At 36.2% G+C, this 21,391-nt stretch overlaps 1 protein-coding gene across 3 annotated transcripts in view; it reads right to left on the bottom strand.

Moving 5' to 3' along the window:
* LOC144433583 (kinesin-like protein KIF28) overlaps positions 1-21,391 on the bottom strand; it is a 29,705-nt gene that overhangs the window by 3,317 nt on the left and 4,997 nt on the right. The window contains exons 3-24 of one of the 3 annotated variants that reach the window (XM_078121901.1): positions 20,083-20,215; positions 18,991-19,070; positions 18,511-18,625; positions 17,683-17,794; positions 16,787-16,894; positions 16,189-16,322; positions 15,218-15,288; positions 14,527-14,587; positions 13,462-13,647; positions 12,230-12,345; positions 11,871-11,985; positions 10,802-10,865; positions 9,618-9,746; positions 9,234-9,400; positions 8,487-8,635; positions 7,676-7,813; positions 7,024-7,251; positions 6,029-6,097; positions 5,207-5,329; positions 4,223-4,387; positions 1,776-1,853; positions 517-710 (exon numbers count right to left, since the gene is read on the bottom strand). In XM_078121901.1, the coding sequence (XP_077978027.1) occupies positions 546-710; positions 1,776-1,853; positions 4,223-4,387; positions 5,207-5,329; positions 6,029-6,097; positions 7,024-7,251; positions 7,676-7,813; positions 8,487-8,635; positions 9,234-9,400; positions 9,618-9,746; positions 10,802-10,865; positions 11,871-11,985; positions 12,230-12,345; positions 13,462-13,647; positions 14,527-14,587; positions 15,218-15,288; positions 16,189-16,322; positions 16,787-16,894; positions 17,683-17,794; positions 18,511-18,625; positions 18,991-19,070; positions 20,083-20,215 (2,706 nt within the window). In that variant the 3' untranslated portion in view covers positions 517-545. The remainder of the gene's footprint in view (positions 1-516; positions 711-1,775; positions 1,854-4,222; positions 4,388-5,206; positions 5,330-6,028; positions 6,098-7,023; positions 7,252-7,675; positions 7,814-8,486; positions 8,636-9,233; positions 9,401-9,617; positions 9,747-10,801; positions 10,866-11,870; positions 11,986-12,229; positions 12,346-13,461; positions 13,648-14,526; positions 14,588-15,217; positions 15,289-16,188; positions 16,323-16,786; positions 16,895-17,682; positions 17,795-18,510; positions 18,626-18,990; positions 19,071-20,082; positions 20,216-21,391) is intronic. The other 2 variants (XM_078121902.1, XM_078121900.1) reach the window with 2 other exon arrangements.

Raw genomic sequence — 21,391 nt, 5'->3', positions numbered from 1 at the left:
TATATACCAAAAGATTACTTGTACCATTGTGCGAGCATACTAGTGGAATTTGCAATGTGGTGCAATACTGAAAAAAAAATTATTGCATACATGCATGCAAATGATATGCAAATGATATGCAAATGAGAGCGTGGTTGTTCACTGTACACAAAAGCGTGCAATTGCATAGTATCATTTTAATGGAAATTTGTTGTTTCTGATAAACATATGTCATAATAACAGAACCCCATGCCATGCCAGTGTGGGTACTCAGGGGTATTTGCACTCATGCTTGCAGTGTTTTCAGCTGCATGTTCGCAGCGAACACTGCAAGCACTCGTGCAAATACCCCAGGTGCGTCACATTTACACTCGTGCATTATGGGGTGCCGTCATATAAATAATTCCATTTTGTTAATACTCTGCCGGATGTTTAATCCTTAAAAGTCAACACTATTTCAGTTTTTGTTGTACAAATTAAAGCTAATGCTATTTTAAACTAGGCTGTAAAATTGCACTAGGGTTATGACGCTAGAACCTTTTAGTCACACTATATTGCTATTCAAGCTACTGTAGAATACAAGCTTTGCTGCCATTAACAATACCGACAGCCCTAGCAGCTCCTTTGAACTGTTCTTTGTATCCACTCTTCAACACTTCCTCTACTTCATCCACAGATAGATGGGGTTCTTCATTCTTTTTAGCTTCAACAACCATTCCATATATCTTACGCTGATAACAACAAGAAGACAAACTGATGAGTATACATAAATGTACATTTACATATACCATGCACGAGCCAGGTTCAACAAAAAAATATGGAATATACACCCTGGTCATTCTACGTCACAACAACATGAATCTATGTCACAACAATGCGTGTCTCCATCACTGGTTCTGCTGTGTTTGAAATATGAGTCAAAAAGTTCAAAATTGCCATTACTTTCCCTGATTTTTCTTTGATATCATTGGCGCTAGTATAATTATGTCATTCTCCAATTCATTCAGCTGGAAAATACTCATGACCTAAGGAGTGTCATAACTCATCTAGTGACTTCCGAGTGACAAAGGCCCCTTAGGTTACTCGTATTTTCCTTGACCAAAACAAAGAAAAATAGGGGAATAACTTCTAATAGTTCCCTAATATCTTTTCTTCGTTTCGCCAAGGAAAATACGACTGACCTAAGAGTTTGTCACTACGAGTTTGCTAGCCATTATAACTCTTAAAGCATAATTCATGCAAAATGGGGAAATATACTGGCAATCTAAAACATTTTGACTCATATTTCAAGCTTTGCAGAACCAGTGACGTAGACACTGGTTGTCATGATGTAGAACAACCAGGGTATATAATCCATATTTTCTGTTAAAAGACAATATCTTGGCGTGTACATGGTATAGTAACCCTTACAATACCATGTACTGTGTGGTTATACACAAGTTCCTGGGAACAGTAACCCTACTTTCCCAAGTGAAGATATATTTCCCTTATATACCATACTATACACTCTGTTATCCACCCGTCTCTAACTTGATATAACAACCATACTAGTTATGATTATCATAGAGACAACATTGTGTTATTTACAATGTGTTACCATGGTAACCATATGTATTATTTAAAGTGTGTTACCATGGTGACAACATTGTATCATTTACTGTATATTACCATGATGACCATATATTATTATTTAGTGTGTTACCATGGTGACCATATTGTATTATTTACAGTGTGTTACCATGGTGACCATATTGCATTTTTTCCTGTGCGTTACTACAGTGATAGAGTACACTTACCAGCTTTGCCTCCAATTTGTCAGCCCGTTTCTTACTTGTGTTCAGTTCAACTAACAGTTTGTGTTTCTCATCAGCATCCTGCAATAGATCATTGTCATCAAGAAATTAACAACTGTATCTAAATTCAATTCAGAACTAAGGAACAAAAGTCTTCGATACACTGTCCCCTCAAATACTTTACTTGTGTGACAATGATGGCATGATTTAAAAGAAATTGGTGGCAACAAATAAGTACTGCAAAGTGTCTGTGATATATAGGCAAGAACTGGCTTGATTTTGGTAATTGATCCTGGACATCAAAGTACAGGTCAAAAGTCAAAGAAAGCTTGCACATGGTAGTATGGAGGTAGACACTTGAATGGAGTTTTGTATGTATTACAGTCTTTGAGTTATACTTTATATAGTAAATATTGATTTTCAACTGCAAATATGGCCACCATTTTGTCAAGTTTGCATACGTCGTAAAAACAAAGTGACATGCATATGTTTCATATGATATGTCACCTTTGTGCCAGGTTTGGAGGAAATCGGATATTCCATGTCTGAGAAATGACATACTGTAAACCTAGATATTTTTGCTACTAGAAAATTTGGTGATTTTACAATCTTCAGCTAGTTCTCAAAGACTAATTTTTCACTAATTACCAGACTGGAACATCGTGTTTATACACAAGAAGGCATTTTTAGTAAACTGCTTTTTTTTTTTGGCACGTTCGTTTTCCAGCAAAATAAGCGAAAAGAAATCTTCAGTTAAAATTTCCATGTTTACAGTATTACAGAAGGATGGACACATGGATACATGCATGGATGGAGCCTACTGTAATAGTTCTCTTCGGATCGGGAGATTAATAACCCATTTTCTCAGCTAGCATAGCTTCAATATTCATATTTTAATAAGTTGGCTTCATTCCCAAAATAACACAGCCAGCTGTGTGTGAATGAGGAGAAAGTATACTAACACTTATTGTACAATGTAAAACAGAGTCAAAATAAACCAAAGCATCAACAGTTTTAGTGTTTTACCACGCAAACATTCAAAGTAGACGTTTAGTTGTAAACTCAGACAGCATGTAAAAATAACACACAGCATCAACATTTTATGCTAAGCGACTATAAATACAACATTTATCATATCTTGGAAAAAAAACACACCACTTTTTACTGAATTGAATCTCTGTTGCCCATTAAACCTGTTATGTCTGTTAACACTTAAATTTAGAGACAATTTTGTTCACACCTTAAATATTTTCAGTACTTGGGCAGCTGTTGGACAATAGTATGAATGGAAACATTATCAAAGACTGGTTAGATCATGTTATGAAGGTGTTGGCAATCATTCAATAAAATCAAAGCATTTGTATTTGATACCATCTGACATAAAACATTACACCAACTATTTGACAGAATTAGGTCAAACCATAAGAATCGGGTCAAACCATAAGAATTGGGTCAAACTATAAAAACTATGTCAAACCATTAGAACTAGATTATATCATACTTTAAAAAAAACATGCACACAAAAACTTCATAAAAGTTTTTGTAGGATTATTTTTCACATTTATATGGTAAAATCGATCAAGATTTACCCCCTAAAACTGTTATCATCAGAGGAATAGTTATCCATAGTTTGTCAATTCATGCTCACACTTGGTGTGATTATTTTCGCAGTAGATATGCAAACTTCACCTTCTGGGTATATATATATATATATATATATATATATCCACAAATGAAATCTGGTGAATCTCATCAAAGCCTACATTGTACAGATACAGATACTAAATATGACCTTTGTGTATTTGTTTCATCCAGTGCAGGTGGCAGGTGGGGGTGGGGGTGGGGGTGGGGTTTGGGGGTAAATAAGGTGGGTGAGGGTAACAGAAGTGCTGAAGGAGAAACTACATAAAGAAACAAGAGTCACATGACCTTATCATTAAACATACTGATTTCAATACTAATCCATAGTTATCAATGGTATGGCTTTTAGATTTTGAGGCTAAATACAAAATACCTGGTACAAGCCAAATTTCTCTGCCCAGTGAAATTTAAACTATAGGTTTGACAGTTTCAAAGTCTTGACAGAACAGAGTTGATGATGAACATGCTGTTTTCATCAGGTCGGTACAACATAGTAATAATGAGTTCTTGTAAACACGACCAAGGGATTCTAATTACTTACAAGTAACAGTTCACCTCCTCAGGCCCGTCTAGCAATAAAGCCAGCAAACAGACAGTTTGACAAGGCTTGTCAACCAGAACAGGCGAAAAGTTACTCGTAATTAAGGGTTGTGATACAAAAACTATTTATTAATATGCTTCTCTTTAACTTACAACACTGAATATAAATCCTGTATTAAGTACGCCACAAGTTGGCTTGCACAATGTTCAAACAAAATTACAGTAACTTTTTTTCTTTTTTTTTAATTTCAAAAATTACAGTAACTTACAAAAGTCATGACAGATGAATAATCTCGCAATGATATCCTGGACCGTCTGACTGCATCTTCTGCTAATAAATCTTTGGTGGTAAGATTGACGGCTTTCCTTGGTTTGTCATGCTGTCTACCCCAGACTTCAACTATCAACGGCTCACTGTCCAAATAAGTCACAAACTATACATGTATAGGACCCACAGGGTAAAAAATAGAAAAAAAGATTGAATGTGTCAAGTACATTTATTGGCAATAATCTGAACTGAAGTATTATTTGTATGTCTGACTGTTCTGGGTCGTTTCAACACTTAACAGCACCAAAGAGATCCTTTTATGCCAATCTGACTGTTTTGGGAAGTTTGTTCACTTTCGTTGTCATCATCAAAGTTGAAATATTGAATACTTAGTAATGACCTAAGGAGGACATTCTCAATAAACAAATACCCAATCTGTGTCATCCTTTACCACTGAGGGCAGTATGCTGCAGTATTTCCCAGCTGACTAATATATAATGTTGGATATTTTTTGACAATCCCATGTGTACTGGTAATAACAACGATATTGAACATTTTCAGTCAATGCTTTCTATAACATGTTGAAAGTATTATACATTAATACCCCTGACACAAACCTTTTATCGCACAAACTTTCATTCATTATCAACCGTACACAAAGCACAGTCCCTTTAGCAACCGAGACACATTCAATCCATCACATAACAATCACATCCTAACAGGTACCCATTTATACAGCAGAGTAAAACCAAGTCATATGCGTATGCTTCATTTCTTGCTCAATAACTGTAGCCAGTCAAAATAAAATAGCCGTGCTTGGGGTCAGGCAAGCAATGTGCAGATAACAAGCCAGCCACTCTAACCATTCAACCATCATGACTTCACAACCAGCGATGTACAGATTACAAGCCAGTCAACCATCATGACTTCACAACCAGCGATGTACAGATTACAAGCCAGTAATTCCTACAATGATATGACTTACCTGTTGTGTAACAGGACCATAATGTACAAGATTTTCATGTTTATAATCTGGATTAGAAGTTCCCTTGATTTCCTTTGTCTGCTGTATTTTGTCTTCTAAATAAAACTTGTATCTACAAAAACTCTGAAAAATCAAAATGAAAACTTATAACTACAAGTTTTTCACTAATGACAAATTGACAAACATATCTTATGCATACTCGATGTAACCATGGGAACCAATGTATGCATAATTGCTCAAATTTGCCTACAAATATTTTATAGACTGCTTGTACTGCAATGCAATTGGTATCCGTCACAAAAATCGAAACCAAGCATTTTTTTCCTATTCTAGATACAGACTTACTTATTTGCCTCTTTTAAAAATGGCAACAAAATCATCATTCTGTGATGTCCAGAGCATCTTGCATGAATATATATAAATAATACCATGTACAGCCAATTTCAACGAAACTTGCCAAAACAAAAATTAATTTTCATCTCTGTTCATACAATTATATTGGTAGAACAAGACTCTTTACAAATCATGAACAAAATACAAGTAATTGTGATACATTGTTACTAACCAGTCCACTGCAGGAGACTACATAAAGTGTAACATTGTATACATTTTCTCAGACTTCAATGACCTCAGTGGTAACAATGTGATACAATTACTTGTATTTTGTTTTCATTTGTAAAAAGTCGGAATGTCTGGAGTGTTGTCTGAGATTGTATGAACCACAACACCAATACATTTGTGACAAACTGTTTCAGTGAGGTTATGTGATATTGGCTGTAGATACATAGGATATGGTAACACAATATTGGAACAATTATTTACCTTGTTGAATTGGGTAGGCAATCCTCTTGCATGTGGTAGTTTGATTTTGAAGTGAATAGTCTTGCCAAGCTAAAGGGAGCATAAAAACAAAAGATTTAGCAATGTGGCCTGAGAGGGCATAATACTTTGCATGTTTCATTGTCATCCACTGCACTGCTTGCACTGGTAGCAAATCAAATCTGCACAGCAGTACATCTACAAAAGCCATGACTTATTATGAAAACTAGATGGACATTATTCATGATAATAACACATCCATTTCCTTTTCTGTGATTGGTCATTAGATGATAGTGTTGTTCAACAGTTTTTATGCTCTGACAAGTTTCAATGTTGCCTGATTTCAGAACAGTCAACATTTTGACCTATAAAATAGTATATGAATGTACCGGTGTTATGCAAAAATATCAAACACACTTTATGTAGGTTTTATGACAAATGAATGGATGGAGTATCATCACCATGGCTACTTATAGAGACTTGGCCTTTGTCAGCCAACAGCAAAGTCTATGTATACCTTTATGTCTGTCTGGCACCAAAAGCACAATTTTAGGGTCACTCATAATCCTACAGAGGTAACAACTCCTGCTACTTGGGCCTAATCATTTACTACTGTAGTGTACAAAATCTTGACGTGGCTTCAAAACAGAATGGTCCATTTAGTAAGAAAAAAAATGAAGATTCCAGTTGAAATACATTGATGGAAGATAATCATTCAACCCAAATCAGAATAAAGTTTGTGAACACAACCGAATTGTCTGTCTGTCTGTCTGTCTGTCTGTCTGTCTGTCTGTCTGTCTATGTCTGTCTGTTTGTTTGTTTGTCCATTTCTGTCTACCTGTCCCTTTCAGTCTGTCTGTGTCTGTCTATCCCTCCCTCCCTTGTCTGTCTACCTGTGACTGTCCAATTCTGTCTGTTTGTGTCTGACTGACTGTCCAATTCTGTCTGTCTGTCTGTCTGTCTGTCTGTCTGTCTGTCTGTCTGTTTGTTTGTCTTACCAGTTCTTCTGGTTCTTCTACAAATGCGTCTTCATCTTCCTCAAACTCTGTCCCGTTCTCATGACATGGTAGGACTTCAATTCTTAGATGACCTCTCTCTTGACCTTTGTAGTCAGTGATTGCAAGTGTTTCTTCAGTTTCTATCATATAACTTAGACTTTGTAAATAAACATGGACGTAACCGATAGGTACTTCAGTATCAGGTGGCTCCCAAAATGGATCTCTCTCCTAAAAGTAAAAAAAAAAACAGCAAAAAAATTACTAGATGTTAAATTTAGGATGTTGTAAAATACAACCATGATGCGGAATAAACTTTCAGGTGAAAAGGTTAAACACAGGTAACAAAGATTTCATATAGAAAGATATTATATTTGAAGAAAACTTTTGACTTTTTCAAATTGAAAACTATAAAAACCTGTTTGCGTTGACATGTAGTGTGGTTGGTGACTTTAGAAGTTCCATGCATTGTTGAGGACTAGATGACTCCAGGATGCACCCTGACAGCTGACTTGTAATGCCTCGATAGTACCATTGAAAAATGATACAAAACATTCAACCATGCCCATTCATGTACTCATGAACCATCACAGGACTCTTAGACTTAGTTCTACCAGCAATAAACTAAGTACAAGTCCATGTGTCCCATTCTCACCTTTTCAACATTCCAGTCTTTGTCACCTTCCATAAAGTTCTGGTACATTTCCTGCATCATATACTTCCTATTCAAAAACTTATCTCTGTCCCACATAAACTCTGTGCCAGTCTCTAGATTCCTCAGCATCACTTTAACCTGTACATAAAAGATAAAAAATGCATTTAATTTTTTAAAACTCTGAAACTTGATATAATACAATTATACCTCCTCAACCATAATTTATGAAAAATCGGGAAAAATAATGCCGATAAAGTCATTTTGACAAACGAGCACTGACGTGCTTTACATGCTGTCATGACTTAGAACGACCAGAATATATAATCCATATTTTCTGTTCATATCAAAGAGAATATAACTTGGCTTGTGCATGGTATAACTTGGCATTATTCTTGTTTATTAAAGGGGCACAGGCTGAGTTTAGACGGTTTTTGGACGCAATTTTTGTTGCCTATGAAGTGTTACATATTGTATTCTACTTACTGAAGCATACTCATTCATTACTTGATACTGGTATAACTCAATCCTGGTATTTAGATATAATATATGAAAGATTTGATGATGTAATTGTTGGTACGTATCAACAAATCTGAGGAAATCCCTGTCATTACATGAAGAATGCACGAGTTGCATGGTTGGTAAAAAGTGACACGTCACGGCTATATGAATCGTTGTGAACACTATACTTGATTAGTTTAGACATGGTTTTATGTAAAGTATTTTTTATTACTAACGAAAGTAAAAACTGTCTAAACTCTACCTGTGCCCCTTTAATTGGTCATTACGACACATAAAGAAGATAAACTCTTACCTCAGTTTTACCATTTTTCTTGCCCAACACTTGAGGTGACACTAGTGCAAGTTCAAATTTGACTTTCTTATCGAGTTCTTCACTGATGGCGTTAGCTTCACTCACCAACGGCATCATTTCTATCAGGTCCTCCTGTAGCAACAAATCCTCTGTTGACAACCAACATAGAAATAGATGACTTATTATGAAGTCATGGTTGCTATGGTAATGCCTATAGTGCCCACATACAGCAAGGTAAGTTTCACCACAGACTGTGGAGAATTTCTTCTCCACTGTTTATGGTTTCACAGGACTGCCAATTACCTTTTTAAAGTAACACTGTCTGTAACTGAGACCCTATTTTGAGTTTAACTGTAGTCAGTGTATAAAACATGCAACCACACAATGCACACTAAAACTAATTTCCATAAAATACACTTGGGAAATAAATTATGTAAAGTTTTGCTGAAACTTTGTTCAAGAAAACTCCAACGTATTCTCAGTTATGTTCATCCTCAATTACATTATTTTTACATCATGATTATCTTCAACCAGGCATTGGACAACAAAATGTTTATCTTCTCTTAAACCAAGCATTTCACTATAAAATGTTTACATTCTCCTTTACCTGGCACTGGACTATAAAATGTTTACCGTCTCTTCAACCAGGCATTGGACTATAAAATGTTTACATTCTCTTCAACCAGGCATTGGACTATAAAATGTTTACCTTCTCTTCAAGCAGGCATTGGACTATACAATGTTTACCTTTTGATTTGTTAGGTCCCCTTTCCATGTCAAAGCCAGAGTTTTTAGCGATCTCAGCCTGGGCTTGGTCGTATGTCACTTTCTCTTCCTTCTTACCAGACTTCATATTCTTAGCCATGTCTTGTGGGTGATGGAACACATAGAGGTGATTGGAACCAAACATCACTCTGTACACGAAATCAAAACATTAGTCAAGAGTGCAAGCTGTGTATACAACATCCACGCTGTACCCTTATTTGCTTCTAATCTCAGAGGACAATACTTTATCAGGAGCAGGCCTTTGAAATATTCTTTGAAGGTGCCGACATGAGACTGTTTATGAAAAACACTATTTTGTGTTATACATTGTATAACACATGAATCTACATTACTAGACTTCTTTACCTGTCATTGTGGTGGATTTCCCTTTCTTCTGTCAACTCCTGACCATTCACCAGTACTTTAGCTTTACCACATGGTATGATTTTCACCGTACTTCTCTTGTTTTTTACTATGGCGTGTTCCTTCAGAATGCTGCAAACATACAAGAAATGATTCTGTTAAAATTTATTCTCTTGATTTTCTACTCCGTGTACTTGCAGTCCATATTTCTCATTTATTAGCGTCATCAATAATGTTTAAAAGGAGTCCATCTTGGCCATCTATGTTCCTCCCTCTTCTCTCTAAGTACATATTTTTCCATCTGTCTCTTTGTCTACTATTCTGCCTGTGCACAAAATTAAGTGACATACATATGCACTCTGTAGTGTTTGACATTTGTACCAAGTGTGGATGAAATTGAGTACTGGGTATCACAAATATGGCTGGCCACAGATGTACACGCACAAGCACATGCAAATGCACACACACACACACACACACACACACACACACACACACACACACACACACACACACACACACACACACACACACACACACACACACACACACACACACACACACACACACACACACACACACACACACACACACACATTTACATGCGCATTCACACATGCATGTACACATACACAGACAGATAGACATGTGTCATTCCTATAACTCCTCCAGGCTGTGCCCACAGGGGGCTAATAATACTGGTTATATAAATTTGAGACTATCAAGTTCCTAGTTTCTATTTTCATAAAGTATGACTTACATATACAAAGCTGCGATTTATTCAATTTATCAGTACCTGATGTAGAGGCCAGATTTGCTATTTCAGTATTTGTTTGGTCAAAGTCAACAAACCTATGAATATTGAATAACTTGTCCGACTATCATTTAAGATACTGTGGAAACAGGTATTACATTCAGTGAACCAATATATTGACTGTGAATTTACATTAGACTATTAAATCTGGACTTACCAATAATCATAGGACAGTAGAATAGTTTCTAGAAGTTGTTATATTTGATTTTAACAATTAAACTTACAGATTTCTCATTTCTAGTGTATGGTGAATTGCCTGCTGTAGGATATTGGATCTAAATGGGCTTGTAGAACTAGAAACATGTGACTCTCTAGACATAAGGCATTGCAGAGAACATTAGCCATTGCATGAGGCTGCAACATCTACACCTACCTTAAACCATTTAGTAGTATTTCTGGTGGTGGGTCGGCTTTGTTGTTTCCCACTCTAGATGATCCTGTAATAGGGCAGATAAAATACAACTATGAATATATTACAAGTGAAAATGGCAACACCATTAACTTACTACAGCATGGTGCAGGTTACTGTTCACTCTCCCTGTGCTTGATAGAATCACACAGGAACCAATAAGGAACTGCACATTCTACACTTTAAGACACCAACATTGTATGAATACAATTTCTTGCTACATTTTGTCTAAGTGAAATGAACTACACATGCCACCATGCAGACATCAAATGAACATCACAAAGGACAGAAGTCACCCTCTACTTACATCATCGGCTAATTTAAAACATCGGCACCCACATGTCTACATCTAGTTGCTGTACATTTAATTCATGGATTTCATTCAGACTAAATGTAGCAAGAAATTGTATTCATTCAATCTTGTTATCTTAAAGTGTAGTGAAAAGTGTACAAAAGAGTAACTTACCAAGTTGTGGTAAGTGTACAAAGAGTAACTTACCAAGTGGTCGTAAGTGTGCGAAGAGTAACTTACCAAGTGGTAGTAAGTGTACAAAGTGTAACTTACCCAGTAGTGGTAAGTGTACAAAGGGTGACTTATCAAGTGGTAGTAAGTGTACAAAGTGTAACTTACCCAGTAGTGGTAAGTGTACAAAGGGTGACTTATCAAGTGGTAGTAAGTGTACAAAGTGTAACTTACCCAGTAGTGGTAAGTGTACAAAGGGTGACTTATCAAGTGGCGGTAAGCATACAAAGTGTAGCTCACTCAGTGGTAGTAAGTGTAACTTACCAAGTGGTAGTAAGTGTAACTTACCCAGTGGTAGTAAGTGTACAAAGGGTGGCTTACCAAGTGGTGGTATGCATATGAAGTGTAACTTACCAAGTGGTGGTAAGTGACTCTTACATAGTAGTGGTAAATACACAAAGGGTGTCTTACCAGGTGTTGGTAAGTGTACAAAGAGTAACTTGCCAAGTGGTGGTAAGTGTACAAAGTTTAACTCACCAAGTTGTGATAAATGCACAAAGGGTAACTTACCAGTTGGTGCAAAGTGTACAATCATTCCAGTCAACGAAGGATCTTCATTCAGATTCCAGAAATGTGGAACAACTTTCATCTGTTCTTGTTTATTCTGCTCAGCCAAGAGTTTCTCCTATAAATTAAATGATGCAATGTATAATAAGTTTAGCAATAATTAACTGAGAGAGATTACAATGTAAAATCAAACTGCCTTCATACATCCTCACTATCATCACTGTCACCACCGTCATCATCACCACCGTCGTCATCGTCGTTGTCATCATCGTCATCATCATCATCATCATCATCATCATCATCCTCATCAGTACCACCCCCAACATCATCATCACCATACACATACAAGCCCACATGTTTACCATATTAGCTGATTCAGCCTCTGCTAATCTTTGTTTCCATGACTTCTCCATCTCAGTCATCTCATCTTTGTTACGTTCGATCTGTTCTTCCAGCATCTTCTTCATAGACTCTACCTCTAAACATGAAATACAATCAAAGACAACGACATCAGCAAAGCTTAATATAAAGACTACAACTACCTACAAAAGTTTTGAAAATAAGCAAGACCTATCTGGGAGAAGAATTCATTACAGTGTACTTGAAGATATGATGGATGAATAGATTTGATCTGTTTATTACGTTTATCTTCTTTATTTCTTTTTCAAAAATTAGAGACAAAACACAAAGCAAATAACCACAAAAGCAACATTGTCTTACATAACATCTTGAAATGGAAAAACAACTTTCGATAATAAGACAGATATATGGACTTGATAGATGTTGATTTTGTTTTAATTTTTATCTACCCTCTGTGAAATGTATTTTGAATGACCACTAATGCTCAGCATCAATGTAATAAATGACCATATTATTTGGAATAGTCACTGCAAGGTGACAACTGATGAAGACTGGGAGATTTGATCTAATTATTTGGACAGTGGAAATAGATTGTGCTGAGTTAAAAAATAGTCATGGAAAATCAAAAGTAATGTGACACCCCATGACATGCCAGTGCAAGTGTGGTGTAGTCGGGGTATTTGTATGAGTTCTAGCAGTTTTCTCTGCAACCATACTTTTACGAGCATAGAGAGTAAAAGTGCAGCAGAAAACACAGCAAACACGAATTTAAACATCACTGAGTATTTAGCCACAAGAAAATTCAAGGGTCATGGGGGTTCTGTTATTATACAATTTTTTTTCTTCAAAAATCAGTAAATTGTTCACACTGTATGGTCACACACTTTCATATACAAGGAACAAGCATGCAATCGACTGCATATCATTTGCATGTAGGCATGCAATAATGTTTTCAGTATTGCACTGCAGTGCAAATACCACTAGTATGCATGCAAACTGATGCAAGTAATTCCTGGAACATACTACTATGTAACAATAGTTTGTGCCGAGTCTGGAAGTAACTATTCATGGCAAATCAAGAGTAACAGAATGACATTTCTGATTGCATACCAGGTACTTTGTTATACTGACCACAAAGCAAACACATGTAACTGGCATATCTGTATCAATCATTCTTTAAACATTAAACATTCATGAAAGTTAATGGAACACTGAAAAACCCCACAAAACTTACCCTCCTCAGGAATTCCGACCACTTTAGTAATACCTCCCCCACCACCACCACCACCACCACCACCACCTTCTCCTCCATCTAGTTGAGCCAATAATCTGGCATTCTCTTCTCGGAGTTCACGAATCAACTTCTCTGTTGGACTTTCATTGATAACAGCCTTGGTTTTGATTGACTTGGCTCTATCAGCTGTGATAAGACAGAAATCAATATACATAGTATTGTTACAAATTTTGATGCCATTATCAAGAGAAGGATAATGGGAGGGTTTCTGAGGATTATAAGTTTTACTGTGAAAGGTGACAAAATGCAAATTTCAAGAATATTTAGTGATACACCTTGAACAAGAGGATTCTTCTATTCACCAGCAGAGATTAATATCACAATTGGTCAAGAAAGATTTTACAAAGTATACTAAAGATATATTGCAATTCATATGATCCTGAGAAATAATAGCTAATTGTCAGATCTTCTGTTGCTACATACCTGACATAATTCATGTAGATAGACAGACAAACAGGCTGAGACAGGCAGACAGACAGACAGACAGACAGACAGACTGACAGACAGACAGACAGACAGACAGACAGACAGACAGACAGACAAAAGGACAGACAAAAGGACAGGCATAGACAGACAGACAGACAGACAGACAGGCATAGACTGACAGATAGACAGACAGGCAGACAGACAGACAGACAGACAGACAGACAGACAAACAGACAGACAGACAGACAGACACAGACATAGATAGACAGACAGAGAGAGACAGACATAGGCAGACACAGACAGACAGACAGACAGACAGACAGACAGACAGACAGAGGCAGAGACAAACAGACACACACAGACACACACAGATAGACAGACACACAGATAGACAGACAGAGACAGACAGACACACACACACACAGATAGATAGATAGAGACACACAGATAAACAGGCACTGACAGAGAGCCCAAGACAGCCAGAAAGACAGAGAGACAAACAGACAGAGAGACAGACAAGTCATCAAGATGACAACAATATTTAAAGAAGAGGAAGGGTTGAGAGTGTCTTCAACTCACCATATCTAAGAGTTGACAGTGTTTCTTCATAGTTATCATCAGCTGGACTAATTGCTGCTATCTGTGATGAATGTCAGAGAAACAAATATATAAATGATACTTTATGACATGAAATTGAAAGAAAATCACCTGATTTGAAAAGTCACCTGATCAATACGATGTGTTGGTCCTCCCAAACATAACCAGAGAGTTAGCCTTGAATAATTCTCCTACAGACCGACTGAATGTGACTAAAATGAAACTTAAAACAGTCAAGTTGAAAGTTCACATTACTAATATGTTAAACATAACGCTTTACCCTGATTGGTCTTTTTACTTGCTAATCACAGACATAATTAGCATAATTACGAGTGGTGAACCAACACTAGTAAAAGCAGGACAGAGTCGTAAATCTGATTAAAACAATGATACGCAATCACATAAGATTTCACCGTCACACCAGATTTCAGCCGTTTTATTCAGAAATTAATGAACAAAAATATTTAAAACAAAACAAAATTATGACTTTTAATACCAGTTTATTATCACTACCTGTCGATATTTGACTTGAAATATTAAAATATTCTCAAATTAACCACCAATTGCAAACTAAATTCTGTATCACAATGGTTAAAGCATTACATTAACATTTTGGAAGATCTTGTTCTTACCTAATATCACCATGGAAACACTGACATAAGCAAACACCTACCATGATTGTCTTACTGTTGCCACCGAGGGCGTTCTTCAACAACATTGTCAGTTTAGAATCTCTGTAAGGTACTGAAAATGAATTTCAAAAAAAAAAAATCCATGAATGTTGTCTTCTACTATTTCAGTGGATTTCACAAATTTTGCATTAATTGTTGCTATACACCAAAAGGTAACAAAGACAAGGCAGATTCTACATCAAACTTCTCTGAACGTAAGAGAATAAATTATTCAAATCATCCATGACCTGACCTCTGTACACTGGGATAGGGAATTCTAGGAATGGAGCCCTATTACCTAATGTTGTAGCCAGTGTCCCTATCTATCAGTCTGTGTACTGTTCCTACCAAATTCATCTATTGTGTCTACCCTGTAAGGTAGAAACAATACACACAGACACAATACTTCTCTTGGCGACATCAGCATATGGTAATTGGGCACCATACCCAGAAATCCCTACCCCAGTGTACAATGGCTAATTTGAATAATTTTCATATTGTTTTTAGAGAAAATGTACGATGCAAAGATGTGAAATTAGCCTTTTCATGACGAAATCAGCCTTGCCTTTGTTCCCAATTAAGCATTATAGTAGAACAATGAGTAATAATAGATGCAAGCAGTCCCTGAAGAAAAAATTGAAATTTAAAAAAGTTTTGAGAAAAATCATTTATCCTAATGTACTGTAATAAATCCGCAATATCATATATACAATACTATAGAAATTTGGTGATAACAATTTTCTAACTCTAGAAATGTCCTTCTATCCTACATATCAGGAAAGCCATGAAGGAACAAAGCCTGAATTGTAGGCAATGACTTGATAACAATGTTGAGAGTGATTGGTTCATATTAACCATGTGACATATTAACATCAGCCAATGCCCAATGTTGATAGTGATTGGTTCATATTAACCATGTGACACACCAATATTAGCCAATGCCCATTGTTGATAGTAATTGGTTCATGCTCACCATGTCCTTGTTTTCTACCCACACCAATATCAGCCAATGCCTTGATAACATTGCCTAATGTTGATAGTGATTGGTTTATCATGGTACCTTCCTTTAGTCTGTCACCTGTCGCACCAGACTTTTCAACTCGTTCACTGAAAACAAAAGAATGTGTATCAAACAACTTTGAGAGGGTACTACATCTACTAAATCTACCTTCCCTGTACCTGATGCTTCCACGTTTCAACAATTTCACTGAAAACAAATGAGTTCAGGAGTTCTAGATAGAGATGCAAAATGCAATCTTTCCATATTTTCATAAAAGCACAGCAATACCTAGATTCTCTCTTATGATGTAAGCAATACAACTAGTAGATGGGCTCACAATAAATCAGTGACAGTTCTTTCAAAGATTCATTTAGGCAAATGATTTTTTTCTGATTAATCATAGTATCAAACACAACAGTATTTTTCGTCCTGCAATGGTACTGTCATCTTCAGCTTTTGTTCTGCAACCTTTCAAGCATGGATTTAAGGTCTTGTTACAAGACTAGATAATTACGTTGTAATTTGTATATAAATGACTTTTTAAAAAAATGCAATTGTTTAACACACTTACCTTCCAGCCAAGTCAACAAGATTTATAATAGACGTTTTGGTCATACTTTGCCCAGCCTGATTCTTGGCTTTTTGTACCAGAGTTACTGATACTATTGTGTGAGCCCGACTAGGAACAAAAAGATAATAAATTTTATCGTAAAAGAACATCTAGATGCAAAATAATTGTCAGTAATAACATTTCAAATATATATGATATCATATCCTTGACTAAACTATGCACAAGCCAAGTTATTGTCATTGAACAGAAAATATTGATTTTATACCCTGGTTTTTCTATGTCACAACAATTTGTGCCTACATCACTGGTTCTGTAGTGCTCAAAGTATAAAGTGATGTACATAATTGGACTGCACTATCTGACATTTGTGCCAGGTTTGTTTGAAACTGGTCCATGCATGTCAGCAGTTTACATGAACGCTTTGAATATTTTGGGTTATTTGCCTTTGATCCATGTCTGAGGCGTATGTACACAATTTGAACAAGTTTGGCTATTTGACCTTCAACACAGAGGTCAAGGTCAAAGGTCTCATTGGAAATGGATGACATGGGTGTAGACACTCAATTGAGGTCTCTATCTAGAGTTAGTGGGAAAAATGTGAATTTTTATAACAAATATTTAGGCCATTATTGCGAGGGTCAAAAACTGATGAGCATATGTCCACTATAGCATGAAATTTGTGTCAAGTTTGGTTGTAATTGACATACATTTCAGAGATACAGGTGGACACAGATGCACACACACAAATACACCTGCATGGATGGACAGACAGACAGACCCCACAACAGTAGTCCCCCTCAGGCTTCACCCATTGGGGACAAACAACCACAGTACAAACTCATATTTTTTGTTTGAACGCATTCAACTGTTTAGTGGCATTCACGTTTGTTTCTTACCTGCTAGTGGCATTCATATTTGTAGCAGCTATAGTTCTATTTCTGGTTCCTTCATTGATTCTTGCCTCTATATCAGCAAAACTATTGACATTCACCATCTTCAGCATTTCAACTGAAACAAGAATGCACGATGTGATGAAAATTAATCCATATATGTGAACAACACATCACTTGATTATAATGTTTGTAGTGTGATGCAACGATCACACATAATAAGTTCGTTAATGTGAAATGCACCTCGGAAATAAAATGTTAAAAAATGTTCTTTTACTTTGTTTCCATTCTCACTTGAAATGAGGGGTCATCGTATAAATATTTTAAATGAGATCAAAATGACATAAAAATCAAGTCACCCAGGGGAAACCTGTGTGTTCGACAGGGTCAAACTGAGTATCACCCTTCTTACATACAGGCCTGGTTAATTTTTTATCAAACCCAGCCAACACTTGGTAGATTCGAACCCAGGCTGCAGAGGTAAAAGGTGTAGGAGCTAAACGCTCGGCCACTGACAACCCTAACCTAAAGCTAAGGTTACCTACAAGCTGACACTATTCTAGCAAATCAAAGAATGAGTTATTGAGCTATACTATAATGATGATACAGACTGTCATAAGAAATTATGCAAATCAATGTACCGGTAGCTATGGAAACACCTGTGTGATGCCGGAATCCAAAGTTTATGAAAATACACCTATTTTCTGGAGTGGCATTCAAACCCTAATCCTGCCATGGCCACTGTCGCTACATGGACTTGACCTGAAGAAGGTCCACTTGAAGTTCAAACTGACTTTATAAGTCCTATCAACAAGTTTATCAAATTGAACTTACCATAGAAACCTTTGATTTGATGTTCTCTCACTTTCAGTCCACCTTTTGGAGTATTTTTGGGATTTAGTAGATCTCGGACTTGTTCATTGTAAATTTCTATCATACTAAAAGTAACCTGAATGAAAACAATTAAAACACAACAGTTTTTAGAATATTCATCTTGAATTCAGAATGAAGTAGATAGTTAGGGAGACGAGACACTGATTAAACCTATCTTGATCTATACTATGCTATAATAACATGTGTATCTGAAATAATTTACCTTTACTTCAGTCTCAGCTGGCATTCATTCATTCTTTTACACATTTCTACTTCAATGATATTTAACTGCTAATCTTCCAAATCTTAATCTTCCCTAGAATTCTGCCATTCGTTCATAGCTTCCAAATCCCACTTTTGTTTACCTGAAACTCTCCCCACTCCTGTGTTCTGTCATTCAATCTAAACAGTCCCCCCCCCCACCCCTCCACTTTTGCTTACCTGAAAATCTTGGTCTTCTCCTGATTCCTGTCGTTCACTCATCCCTCTGAACAGCTCCTCACAGGTCATTGGTACAACACCTGATGGGTCAAGATTATTGGCATTATCAGTGGAGATATTTCAAACTATCATAAATGTTTTTTTTTTAATTTGTTTTGTTTGTTTGTTTGTTTGTTTGTATGTATGTATGTATGTATGTATGTATGTATGTATGTATGTATGTATGTATGTATGTATGTATGTATGTATGTATGTATGTATGTATGTATGTATGTATGTATGTATGTATGTATGTATGTATGTATGTATGTATGTATGTATGTATGTATGTATGTATGTATGTATGTATGTATGTATGTATGTATGTATGTATGTATGTATGTATGTATGTATGTATATATATATGTGTGTGTGTGTGTGTGTATGTATGTATGTATGTATGTATGTATGTATGTATGTATGTATGTATGTATGTATGTATGTATGTACGTATGTACGTACGTACGTATGAATGTATGTATGTACGTACGTACGTACGTACGTACGTACGTACGTACGTACGTATGTATGTGTGTGTGTATGTATGTATGTATGTATGTATGTATGTATGTAAATATGTATCTATGTGCATATCTATGTGTATGTATGTGTGTGTGTGTGTGTATGTATGTATGTATGTATGTATGTATGTATGTATGTAAATATGTATCTATGTGCATATCTATGTGTCTAGGTCTTTGTATCTAAGTATCTACTTAGCTATGTATCTAATTTTTATGTGAGAGAGAGTGAAAGTTTGCAACTTGTTTTCAATGCTTTCAACAATTTTGAAATACTATTTTGATTTGCATAATTCATGACCCTATCTGAACTTGGTCGAAAAATGTACTTTGTGTCAAATAGGATTGGATATTAGAGACAATGTAAAATATTTATGTACTGATGTATGAAATGATTTTTGTCCTGTATGTACCATTTATATTACCATGAGAGTTCAAACATATCAATAATACTGCCAAGACAATCTTATAAAAATTTACCTATTTTCACATGTCTATCAATACAAATATTTTTCAGTAATAGTAGGAATACCTTTGTTTGCTCCATAGCCCATTATGGAATATGATTTCCCGCTTCCTGTTTGTCCGTATGCAAACAGGGAACAGTTGTAGCCTTTCCAGGCATTGTCCAGCATTTGCAGACCTAAATCTTCAAACACCCTTTTCTGATGGTAAAAGTAAATGAAAAGAAAGAAAGGGAAGCATAACACTTAAAGACTGTAAGATACGTCATGTTGCTCTGCCCCCACCGACCTTCTCTCTCCCAATGTTTGAGGGCGCCCTGTCATGGCGTACCTTGCAGACTACATAACACTATGAAACTGTCAGTTGTGCACAATTTATAACGATGGTAGTGCACAAGATGTAGCAGGAATAAAGTTCAGTTTAATTTCAGTACCTTTTTCAAATCATTTTTTTAAAAAGTTTTTTCTTCTTCTTAAAACTGTTTCAAAACATTAAAATATTACCTAGACTGTAAGATACGTCGTGACGTTTCGCCCTCACCGGCCTCCTCTCACACGACTGTACTACTCTGCACTAGTATGTCGGACACTTCAAAAGATTTGGGCCCCGCCCTGAACTAGCGATTAGAAGGTCGTGCAGAGGTCGTCATGTAGATTAGAAATCAAATATGTAGAGTAGCTTGTACGTCAGGCGATAAGAGCGAATGTTGCCATGGTAATATATGTCAATCACTCGGTCGGCGTTAGGGGTTGGCCGATGGTTGAGGGCGCCCCGTCACGGCGTACCTTACAGACTAAATATTACCATGAAGTATTATTTTTTTGGGACCGTAATGTATCCTTTCTACCATTATCATATCATATATCCTCCCTTTTGGGGTATGTTTTGTGAGCCCTTTGGTCTAAAATAGGTTTGCTTTATTTGAGCTGAAGAGTCTAAAATGGGATCAATATTGTACACTATTTTCAACCCTGTTTGGCATAAATTGATAAATTCTCAGCTAATTTCCCCGGATCATACTTTTATACTAATGCACAGTTATTAGATATCTGATTTAGCATTCCCCCCCCCCCCTAAAATACTTGTTCTTTAGATTTCCCCCCATTACAGTACATTTTAAGCATGTATATACAGTCCTTTTGGGGTACTCTAAAAATCTGTACGGTCTAAACTGGGGTCAGGGTTCGCAGCAAACACTATCAGAGCTGGCCACTGGTACGCCCCACCTCCCATGCCCTTCCTGGATTAAAGATATTTCATATAAAATATTTCTTATAAGGTTCATAAATCTCTTTAAAATAAACACCAGTTTTAAATCAATTTTATGTCTACACTTGATGTAATTATTGGTTACAACATACAATGCCCTCTAGTTA

The sequence above is a fragment of the Glandiceps talaboti genome, chromosome 4 (assembly GCF_964340395.1).
Source record: "Glandiceps talaboti chromosome 4, keGlaTala1.1, whole genome shotgun sequence".
NCBI classification, from domain to species: Eukaryota; Metazoa; Hemichordata; class Enteropneusta; family Spengelidae; genus Glandiceps; species Glandiceps talaboti.
This window is presented reverse-complemented; position numbering and strand designations above follow the sequence as displayed.